The 10366-nt window shown below is 55.1% G+C and overlaps 2 protein-coding genes across 3 annotated transcripts in view; one reads left to right on the top strand and one right to left on the bottom strand.

The window, feature by feature from the left end:
* The window catches only part of Pex6 (peroxisomal biogenesis factor 6), a 15200-nt gene extending 7183 nt beyond the window's left edge, over positions 1-8017 (top strand). The window contains exons 4-18 of one of the 2 annotated variants that reach the window (XM_028766736.1): positions 1040-1142; positions 1223-1356; positions 1873-1984; positions 2337-2545; positions 2882-3077; positions 3258-3334; positions 3668-3800; positions 3878-4083; positions 4198-4259; positions 4435-4543; positions 4847-4963; positions 5054-5131; positions 5252-5391; positions 5539-5720; positions 7497-8017. In XM_028766736.1, coding sequence (XP_028622569.1) covers positions 1040-1142; positions 1223-1356; positions 1873-1984; positions 2337-2545; positions 2882-3077; positions 3258-3334; positions 3668-3800; positions 3878-4083; positions 4198-4259; positions 4435-4543; positions 4847-4963; positions 5054-5131; positions 5252-5391; positions 5539-5675 — 1813 coding nt within the window. In that variant the 3' untranslated portion in view covers positions 5676-5720; positions 7497-8017. Of the gene's footprint in view, positions 1-1039; positions 1143-1222; positions 1357-1872; positions 1985-2336; positions 2546-2881; positions 3078-3257; positions 3335-3667; positions 3801-3877; positions 4084-4197; positions 4260-4434; positions 4544-4846; positions 4964-5053; positions 5132-5251; positions 5392-5538; positions 5883-7496 lie in introns of those variants that run through there. The other variant, XM_028766735.1, reaches the window with a different exon arrangement.
* Gnmt (glycine N-methyltransferase) lies at positions 6002-9307 on the bottom strand. The gene is made up of 6 exons (XM_028766737.1): positions 9090-9307; positions 7622-7749; positions 6956-7066; positions 6618-6760; positions 6407-6528; positions 6002-6317 (listed from the first exon to the last, which is right to left on the bottom strand). The coding sequence occupies exons 1-6, from the start codon at positions 9293-9295 to the stop codon at positions 6146-6148; spliced, it is 882 nt and encodes a 293-aa protein (XP_028622570.1). The 5' UTR covers positions 9296-9307; the 3' UTR covers positions 6002-6145.
* Between the last annotated feature and the right edge of the window lie 1059 nt (positions 9308-10366).

The raw sequence follows: 10366 nt of genomic DNA, 5'->3' as shown, positions 1-10366 counted from the left end.
GTGTGTGTGTGTGTGTGTGTGTGTGTGTGTGTGTGTGTGTGTGTGTGTTTTGTGATTCAGCCTCTTAATACTTTTTGAGGGGTGGGGGAATGCATTTGAGAGTGGGTCTTTCTATGTAGTCCCGGCTGTCCTGGAACTTGCTATGTAAACCAGGCTGGCCTTAGCCTCACAGACTTCCTTCTGCCTTTGCCTCCAGAGATCCAGAGTTTATGCCACTACTTGTGGCCTCCCTTACACTTTGAGGTTATGCATTTGAGTCCATTCTAGGAGACACAGACTTCTTTCAAAATAAGTGTACAACACAGACTTCTTTCAAAATAAGTGTACAACTCAGTGGGTTTTGTTGTTACAAAACTGTGCAAACGGCTCTGATTGAGCGTTCCCACTCACACAGAGAAACCGTGGGCACGAACAGTCATGCCCTCTGTCTCGTCCTGACCCCTGATCCTGGTAGTCACCAGCCTGTTGAATGGACTCACAAAATACATGAAAAACACTTCTGTATAAAGCTTCACAGACAATTCTGGAATAGAGGATTACTCTCTCACTTTGTAGGCCAGCCTGGTCTGTCTTACGACCTTCCTACCTCAGCTTCCCCCGGACTAGAGTTAGATACCATGATTAACAATCTACCTTTAGTTAGAATTTGTTGTATTATTAAATCAAAACGAAGGACGCTTGTGTCTGAGATCCAGGACCCTGGTGCAGATCTGTAGGAGGGAGAAACTAGTCTAAACCCAAGGGAACGGCCATAGGCTGCTGTGCTTAACGATGGTGGCTTCACCTTTGGAGTGGGTGGCTAGGCGCTATGCCCAGAGAGATGCCCTCCCGGGGCTATATGATGGCTGTAATGAGAGGGTTGCCCTTCTGCATCCCCCATTTCCTCCTTATCCATCCCCCCACCCCACCCCCCGCCTCATCAGTCTCAGGGCACTGACCTGTGCTGTTCCTAAGTTCCTCTGTGAGAAAGCCTCCTGCTCTCCAAGAGGTCCAGATGTGGACTCTCGGTCTTGGGTTCCTTGACCCTCCTTTCTTACAGGTGGCGGGAGGTGTTTTTCAAAGTGAAGAAAACAGTTGGAGAGGCCCCAGATGGGCCCGCCAGTGCCTTCCTGGCCGATACCACCCACACCTCTTTATACATGGTAAGGCCTTGAGTGGGAGGAGAGCATCAAAGGGGTAGGAGCCCTATAGAACCCCTGCGAACTGCTTCCGACTTTCACAGGCTGGCAGCGCCCTGAGTCGTGTTCCACCGCTGCCTTCAGGAAGGTCCCCACCCTGGGACAGCTTGTCTCCTCCAGGCCTGGAGGCCTTGGTAAATGAGCTGTGTGCTGTCCTGAAGCCTCACCTGCAGCCTGGGTGAGTGGGGCCACACCAGGAGGTGTAAATCCGGGCTGTGAGAAGGGCCTGCTCAGAGCACCCCTGTAGAGCAGCATCCAGGGAAATAACTTGAGTAGTCTACCCCGAGTCAGGATCCATTAGCTACTCACTGACGCAGGCAGACTCCCAGGCAGCTGTCTCTGAAGCTGCTTGTCTGCTCGGAGACCATGGTCCATCCTGGCCTTTATCACTACACCCCCCCAAAAGACGTAATACCCCACTCCAGTGGCCTAAGTTCAAATCCAGACCCCTCCGTATGCTCTTCAAACCAGACCTATCAAGCTAGGCTTCACTGAGGCTGCCAAATGCCCTCAGTGCCTCTGCCAGAGCACCAGAGCTGCCATGGGGCAAGGCCCAAGTGTGGAGACTGCCTGGATGGGGGTTAGGGAGGAACGGGGAGAGACGGGATGCTTCTGAGATCCAGGGGTCCCCGTGTTACTGGGGTCTTAACGTTTGGACAGAAAGTGGGGGACAGTATCTATTCTCTAACTGCAGAGGAACACTGCTCACTGGAACCAGCTGTGTGCTTCTGCGGGGTCCCCCAGGCAGCGGGAAGACCACAGCGGTCACGGCTGCATGCCGCCGCCTCGGGCTCCATTTGCTGAAGGTGAAGGGCTCTGGAGCGAACCCCAGCCACTTCCACTGAGTTCAAATTCTGCCTTCCTCTGCGTTCCCTCATCCCCATTCAGCACCCTTAATACCCCAGCCCCCGTAGTGCAGGTCAGCGTATAGCCCCGTGATGCCCAGCTACTCAGAAGTCCTTTCAGGAAGAAAGGGTTTCAGGGCTGCACATTCCAAGGAATGGATAGGGTAAACAGAAGCTCCCACCTGGCCAGTGTACCTCCGTCACCCATCCCTGCTCTACAAAGAAAAGATGGCTTGCAACTTTTGACTCCTCCCGCCTCTCTGCCCTGGTCATCCTTCTTTCTCCATACAGACCCATCTGCTCTCTTCCCCAGGTGCCTTGCTCCAGCCTCTGTGCAGATAGCAGCAGGGCTGTGGAGACAAAGCTGCAGGCCACCTTCTCCAGGGCTCGCCGCTGCAGGCCTGCAGTCCTCCTGCTGACAGCTGTGGACCTTCTGGGCCGGGACCGAGACGGGCTGAGCGAGGATGCCCGCGTTGTGGCCACGCTGCGTCACCTCCTCCTGGATGAGGACCCTCTGAGCAGGTATGTATAGACCAGGCAGCTTATGAAGGGGATGCCCCCCTTTCAGTCCTCAATTCCTCACACCCTGCTAGCTTCTCAGAAATCTCACTTACCTGTCCTTGGGGCCAATTCTTAGGAGTGTCCAGAGGTAGGAGGATGCGGTCTAGCATTTTGAAGGAAACACTGGGTTGAAGTCTTTGTCTCCCTTAACGGTGTCCCCACCATTGGGGATAATAGTGGGACTTTGCATGGTGCTCATTCCTACCCAGTCTTGACACCAACCCTCCCCATACCTGCTCACCAAACTCAGGAGCTGTCAGGCATGTTCTCACACCCTGCCCACTTCCCTGTCTGCAGGTGTCCTCCTCTCATGGTGGTGGCCACGACAAGCCGTGTCCAGGATCTGCCCACTGATGTGCAGACAGCGTTTCCTCATGAGCTGGAGGTGCCAGTGCTGTCCGAGGGCCAGCGGCTCAGTGTCCTGCAGGCCCTCACTGCCCACCTTCCCTTGGGCCAGGAGGTTAACCTGTCACAGCTGGCCCGGCGCTGTGCGGTGAGTCTCTGCACAGGTGCCTTGACTCTGGGAGATGACAGGTTCCTTGTCACACAGGACTTTGTTTCTGCTGCCCCATGAGACTGGAAACCATTAAAGCCTCTGCTCCAGCTGGAGGCCAGACCCTACAGGCTCTGCCTCCTGTGACCTACCCATGTGTCCCTTTGTGTAACTCCCTAGGGCTTTGTGGTAGGGGACCTCTATGCCCTTCTGACCCATACCTGCCGGGCAGCCTGCACCCGGATCAAAGCCTCAGGGTAAGACAAACTCATCTCAGGTGGCTGGGAAGGTTGGGAGAAGGCAATGGACCCCTGACGGAGAGGGAAGCGCTCTGTCGTTTGTGACAGCCTTAATCCATAACCTGGTTGGCCTGGTCCTTTTCTCTCCTTAAGGCAGGGACTATGTAGTCTTGGCTGGCCTGGACTCACTGTGTAGACCAAGCTAGTCTTGAACTCATAGAGATCCATCTGCCTCTGTCACATGAGTGCTAGGATCAGAGGCATGGCCTGGAATTCTTAAAAATCTCTAGTGTCAACCTCCCCAATGCTGGGGTTACAGCTGTAAGCCTAGCCCCGTGTTTCTCTTCGAAGTTTGGCAGGTGGTTTGAGTGAGGAGGATGAGGGGGAGCTATGTGCAGCTGGCTTTCCCCTGCTGGCCGAGGACTTCGGGCAAGCATTAGATCAGCTGCAGACAGCTCACTCCCAAGCCGTGGGAGCACCCAAGGTCTGAATCCTGGGCCTTGGAGGTGGGACAAGAGGTCACTCTCCTTCCACGTCCCTAACCACTGCTCTATCCCCTAGATCCCCTCAGTGTCCTGGCTCGATGTGGGCGGGCTGCAGGATGTGAAGAAGGAGATCCTGGAGACCATCCAGCTGCCTCTGGAACACCCTGAGCTGCTAAGCCTGGGCCTGAGACGATCAGGCCTTCTGCTCCACGGGCCCCCAGGCACTGGCAAGACCCTGCTGGCCAAGGCAGTAGCTACCGAGTGCAGCCTCACCTTCCTCAGGTTGGCAGGGCTCAGTAGGAATGAGGGATGCCAGGAGCTGTAGCAGGTGGGGCGGGGGAGGACAGCAGTATTACGCGTGTCTGATGGGTCTCACTCGTCCGTTCTACTGCTCAGTGTAAAGGGACCGGAGCTCATCAATATGTATGTGGGCCAGAGTGAGGAGAATGTTCGGGAAGGTGAGTGAGCAGGGAGGGGCAAGCCTTGGGCCCCGCCCGTCCCATCTTCCCCAGCCGCTGCTCCTGGCTGGCCCAGCTGGGCAGTCGCCTGGGTGGAACTGTCAGGCCCGTTTGCCATCCTTTCCCCCTGACTTCACTCTCCTTGACACCACTCTCCTGTGAGCCTCTTTCTCAGTGTTTGCCAGGGCCAGGGCTGCTGCTCCATGCATCATCTTCTTTGATGAACTGGACTCCTTAGCTCCAAGCCGCGGACGGAGTGGAGATTCTGGAGGTGTCATGGACAGGTCAGGGGTTCTCCGAGGGAACGGAGTGCGGGATCCCAGGTGGGAGGCATGTGAGCTATATCCTGTATATCTGGAGTCGTATCAGTCTCCAAATCAGGCCTCTATAGAAATTGCTGCCCTTCTGGCTCAGAGCTGGAAGGGAAGCTAAAAGGAGTTGGGACTTTGAGGAGGCCCACCTGTGTGGATAAGGACATGGGACAGAGCTCAGTAAGGAACCTCGCTGAAGCAGCCTTCAGAGAGAAACACCGTTGGTCTGAGGGCACAGCAAGGACTCTCCAGCCTCTGCTTCCTCCCTCCCTACAGAGTCGTGTCTCAGCTCTTGGCCGAGCTGGACGGGCTTCACAGCACTCAAGATGTGTTTGTGATCGGAGCCACTAACAGACCAGACCTCCTGGATCCTGCCCTTCTGCGGCCCGGCAGGTGGGTATCCTGGACCTCTCTCCTCCACCTTTGTACCTTCACCTCTCACGGATGGCAGCCCTGACACCTCCTGTCTCTGTCTCTCTGAAGATTTGACAAGCTGGTGTTTGTAGGGGCAAGTGAGGACCGGGCCTCCCAGCTGCGTGTTCTGAGCGCCATCACACGAAAGTATGCTTTGTCGGCAAGCTGGGGCGGGGCTTATGAAGGTTAGGGGATGTGTGCCAGTCAGTGTGGCTTCTGAGGGAAGAGGTGAGGCCGGCTTTAACATTTCTGGTCTGGGTGTAACAGGTTCAAGCTGGAGGCCTCTGTGAGCCTGATGAGCGTGCTGGATTGCTGCCCGCCCCAGCTGACCGGCGCCGACCTCTACTCTCTCTGCTCTGATGCCATGATGACTGCCCTCAAACGCAGGGTCCGAGACCTAGAGGGAGGTGAGCCCACGTGACAGCCCTAAGGGAGACAGCCCTGGCCCTGGACTTCAGAGGAGGTGCTCTCCTACCTAGGCATAGGCCACGGCCTCTGTTCCTCAGCTAGGCTCAGGGCTCGCTCTGGCCTTACTCTTCGCTGCCACCCCTCAGGGATAGAGCTGCGGAACTCAGCACTGCTGCTCACCATGGAGGACCTGTTGCAGGCTGCGGCCCGGCTGCAGCCCTCAGTCAGCGAGCAGGAGATGCTGAGGTACAAGCGCATCCAACGCAAGTTTGCTGCCTGCTAGGCGCTGCCTGCCGCCTGCCGTCCACATTTGTCCACATGGCTGAAGGTACCTGCTGGCTGCCTCCTCCCAGAGATCCCCTGTGAGCCCTAGTGGAGGCCTTTGTGCTCAGGAGGAGAGGCTGGGCTGGCAGCTTGGGGCCTGGCAGCCTGCGATCTGTATTGAGGCACCAGTTCTGGCACAGAAAATAAAGTGTATACTGCCCCCTGCTGGTCTTGTGAGAAGTTGCAGTGCAAAAGGCAAGGTTATGGGAGGAGAAAAGTCTGGGGGAGAGGAGGGTTGGACACCACAAGAACAAGTTACTTCTGACAGAAACACAAGGCACGGGGGATTGGAAAAGACAGACTGTATTGTTGACACCCTCTTTGACTGACCCCCACATCTCTGCACCCAGCCGTAATATCGTGTTAGGGGATGGTCTTAGGGTAGGGGCCATTGCCAGAGCAGGGGGCTTCTGGGAGCCAAAGCCAAACTCAGTTTGTCTTCTTGAGCACGTGGATGAAGTAGCAGGGAATGTAGGCCTGGCCAGGCTTGTATGGCTTGAAGTCACCCAGGACGCTGTGCTGGCACCTGCCTCCAAAGGCTGCTTGGACCAACTCCGTGAAAGACGCCAAACAGTGTGGGTAGTAAGAGAGCCGGAACTTACTGCAACAGGGCCCCCAGCCAAGTATGAGAGCTGCTGGCCTCAGATATCCCCACCACTACCACCTCTGTCCTGCCAAACCACGCCATACCTGAAGCCAGGAGACCCATCTCTGCCAGCGCCTGGCACCTGCACTGTGTAGTCCAGGGTTACCATGTGGGCTTTGTTGTTCACTGCCAGCACTGATGTCGTAATGTCCTTGGTCAGGTCACTCTGAGGACATCAGCTGCGTTAGCGTCCATAAGCCACCATGGGACTTCTGCCCCCCACCCAGCTCCACCTCCCACTGGGACCAGCCCAACCTTATAGTAGATGTTCTTCCCTGGGGGTGCACAGCCTGTGCTGAGGATGTGGTCGTAGTTGCGGTGGTCGATGACCAGCAGGCCCCCAGGCCGCACCATGCTCGCAATGTTCTTTAGCGCCAGCCGGTGCTCGCTCTGGTCACCTGGGTGCCAGGCAGGGCCACAGACACCATCTGCTTGGGCCTCCAGCCCCACCCTCCCTCCCATGTCCCTCCCAAGTGCCAGCACTGAAGAAGACAGGCAAAACACAGGTCTTCCTTATCAAAGCAGCCGGCCAGCCAGCCGTCTGCGGAAGTGGGGGAGCTCAAGACAAGCCACAGCCAGGCCCACCAGCTTACCTTTGCAGTCTGGCAGGTGAGCAAAACTGTTCCCAAGACAGATGACAGCATCAAAGCCATCTCCTGCTGGGACATCTTTGTCCAGAGTCAACCAGTTGGCTTCTTCAATGACTGGAGGCCAGGGGAGGAGTTCAGAATTATAGCACAGCAGAGCAGCAACCACCTCCTCCCAGAGACGCTTAGGGACACGGGGAGTGAAGTGGGAGAGTGCCACTGTTGGAAAAGCCAGCTGTCCACTTAGGGGTTCTTGTAGGGAGGACAGACAGGATGCGGTAGACAGTTAAAAGTAGCTATGCAGGGCCTAGTGTATTGGTATACACCTCTAGACCCTGCTGAAAGGGAAGCTGAGACAGGAGAATCACTTGAACCTAGCCTAGCCAGACCAAGCAACACGGGGAAAAACATAAAAAGTGCTGGCAGTGTTGCTCAGTGGTCAAGTGTCTACTTAGCATGCCCAAGTTCAATTCCTAGGACCAAAAATACAACAGACCTGCTCTTACCACCTGGAATCCTACTCTGATGCCAAAGCCTTCCTTTTTAGGAAGATAACAGGAACTGCGCTGTGCCCTGAGGAAAACCAGTCAGCCCACCCGCATGAAAGAGCCAGGGCAGAGAAAGGAGTGAGCCTGGAGATGCATGCTGGGGGTCCTGGCTGAGCTGACGTACCCCACTTGTCAAAGGCTGGCTCCTTCCTCCGGTTCCAGCGCTCCTTCAGTGCATATTTCAGCATCTTGTCACTGGCGTCCACACTTGTCACGCTGAAGCCCTCTTCCACCAGCATAATCGAGTCCACTCTGGATGAGGTCAGAGATGGGGGACTGAGGACCACCAGTCAGAGGAGCCTGGGCGGCCCAGTGAGCATGACGTTTCCCCACACATAACACTCCAGAGTCCGTTCCTCTGCTTCCTGTCCCAGGCCATCTCCACGGACCTCAGATGACCCACTAAGAATATTCCTTACCAGGTAGCAAAAAAAAATTTTGAAAGGTTTTTAAGCCTTGCTTAAATAGTGAGTTCCAGGACAGCTGGGGCTACAAAGAGAAACTCTGTTTCAAAAAAAAAAAATGTTCAAAATTTAATTTTATGTGTCTTGCCTGACTATGTGCATCATGTGCACGCCTTGTGTCTGCAGAAGCCAGGGAAGGGTGTTGGGTACCAAACTCGGGTCCCCTGTAAGAACATAAGCCATCTCCCCAGCTGCCTCTTATTAGAGATACGGTCTCATAATATAACCCTGGATGGCCTGGAACCCACAGAGACCCACCTATTCAGGCCTCCCCAAGTGCTGGGATTAAATATATGTGCCACCACATCTGACATCAACACTTTTTTAATTTAAATTTTCATTTTTAATTGTGTCTGTATGTGTATATGTGGGTGCAGTGCCCTCCACGACCAGAAGGGGACGCTGACTTCCCCAGAATAGAATTACAGATTATGAACCACCTGATACAGCTGCTGGGTACTGAAAACCTGTCCTCTGCCAGAGCCATAAGGGTTCTCAGTAGTTGGACCATCTCACCGGCTCAGTGTTAAAAAAAAAAAATCGTAACCAGGCACTCTACAAATGTGCATTTAAGAACCTGGCATGCTGGTGCTCCTGGAAATTAACTCAGCCAGAGGTGTCCGTATGTGTCCTGTGCGGAGTTGGGAGTGTGGCCCAGACACTATCCTGGTCCGTGTCCTCTCCACCAAATGGGAGCCTTTCACCTCTTGGAAATGAATTTCTTTAGTACTGGTTAGAGAAAGCCACTACTTACCTCATGGGGTTTTGTTACAGTTTGCACACACGTACTCCTGGCACAGCACTTGGCTGTGCAAACGTGTCACAGATGTTCTGTTCACACTATCAGAGGCCATCACAGGAGGAACAACGCCGGAGCCAAGTGCCATCTAGCTTGACCCAAAGCTCTGCTCTGTCCCATGAGCCCTTCTTGGCTCACACCCTTGCCCCAGTCTCCCTGGCCCTCTCCCGCACTGGTTCGGCAGATGCTCTCCCATGCCCATACTACCCCGATGAGCAAGGACTCTTGATCCCCTAGTACTGCCTGCCAGGCTCCACCCGACAAAGGCTGCCCCGACTGGCCTTCCTGTGGTGCAGCGGTCCTAGGCAAGTCAGCTCGTTGGGACTCACCCTGTGCCACAGGCCACGTCCAGCACCCGGTGGCAACCGTGCTGGCGCAGCAACCCAAGCAACCACGCCTTGTACTCGGCAGTACGGCTGCGGGTGTCCCCGATGTAGAGCTGCCACACACGTGCGGCCTCCCCATCCGCATACTGGTCCGGGAGCCCTTCAGCCGCCACCCCCAGGGAGCGGGTACGGTACACGCTGTCCACCATCCTGACCTGTGCCTGGCTCTCAGGCCTCGAGCTCCGCACTTATAGTCCTCAGGCAGGGCGGCCCCACCTGGCCAATGGCAGGTGAGCGCAGGGACACGCCCCTGCTGGGCCCGGAGCCAGGCAGGCTGCCCCCGCAGTGAGGATGGCGCAGCCCGGCAATCCTGGACGTGGCTTTCTCAGTAATAAGATAGGTCAGATAGGACGCACTAGGGTAGCCAGGAGGAGCTAACAAAGTAAAGCAATGAGGGACCATTCCACCCCTACCCAAGTAGGAAAGGGAAGAAGACTTTGAAATCCACCCGAAGCAGAATTAGGCCATGCCCAGCACAGTAAGGTGTCTACATTATCACTACATATCATTTAGTGGAGGGGACACTCCACTAAAGAGAGCCACTGTGTCGGGACATCGTGCAGTCTTTGAGAAAGAAGCCGAATTGCCCATCCAAGTACAAGAGTACCTGGAGATAGGCCTGTATCTCTCCAGGCCCGTCCCGTCCCACCTCACCGGCCTGGAGCTACCTAAGGAAGCCTGGGCCTTCCAATCCATGGGCTGTATATTCTATACTCTCCTAAAGACTGGGTGTAGTAAGGTTGAGAGAGGAGATTATTTGTGCTCAAGAATTGGGGAACAACCTGGAAACATAACAAGCCTTCTATCTGCTCTCCATGGGGGTGCTTACAGGGTGAGGTGGTCAGGGACAGGAGTAAAGGCGCTCAGCGTCCCCACCCTGGCTAGCATTACTTCATAACTCGAGGGTCAGTTTAGTTCATCCACTCACTCTTTTTCCCCCACCAAGGACAAGAGCCCAGCAGGGCTAACGCAGGTTCTGGAAGATGTGTGCGACCAAAGACTCAGATGTGGAGAAAAACCTTCCCCACCTGCCCATACCCTTCCAACTCCACAAAGACTAGTTACAGCAAGAGAAGAAAGGAGTTTCTCTCCCTTAACCTTTCCAGTGCAGGGAGAAACCTGGAGATGGAAGTCACCCACAGTTATGTGACTTTTTTATAATGTGTATGGTTGATCTATGTCAGTACATGTCTGGTGCCCATTGAGACCAGAATAGAGCA

This window comes from Grammomys surdaster, unplaced genomic scaffold, assembly GCF_004785775.1.
Source record: "Grammomys surdaster isolate TR1022 unplaced genomic scaffold, NIH_TR_1.0 169, whole genome shotgun sequence".
NCBI classification, from domain to species: domain Eukaryota; kingdom Metazoa; phylum Chordata; class Mammalia; order Rodentia; family Muridae; genus Grammomys; species Grammomys surdaster.
The sequence above is the reverse complement of the archived record's forward strand: the minus strand, read 5'-3'. Positions and strand labels throughout refer to the sequence as shown.

What these genes read in the sequence shown, in the direction of transcription:
- Gnmt (XM_028766737.1), bottom strand. Translation starts at nt 9,295, where the DNA reads ATGGTGGACAGCGTGTACCGTACCCGCTCCCTGGGGGTGGCGGCTGAA. An exon ending in GACGTGGCCTGTGGCACAGG is followed by an intron (nt 7,750 to 9,089) that starts GTGAGTCCCAAC and finishes GACCTCATCCAG; the next exon opens with AGTGGACTCGATTATGCTGG. An exon ending in TCACCTGCCAGACTGCAAAG is followed by an intron (nt 6,761 to 6,955) that starts GTAAGCTGGTGG and finishes CCTGGCACCCAG; the next exon opens with GTGACCAGAGCGAGCACCGG.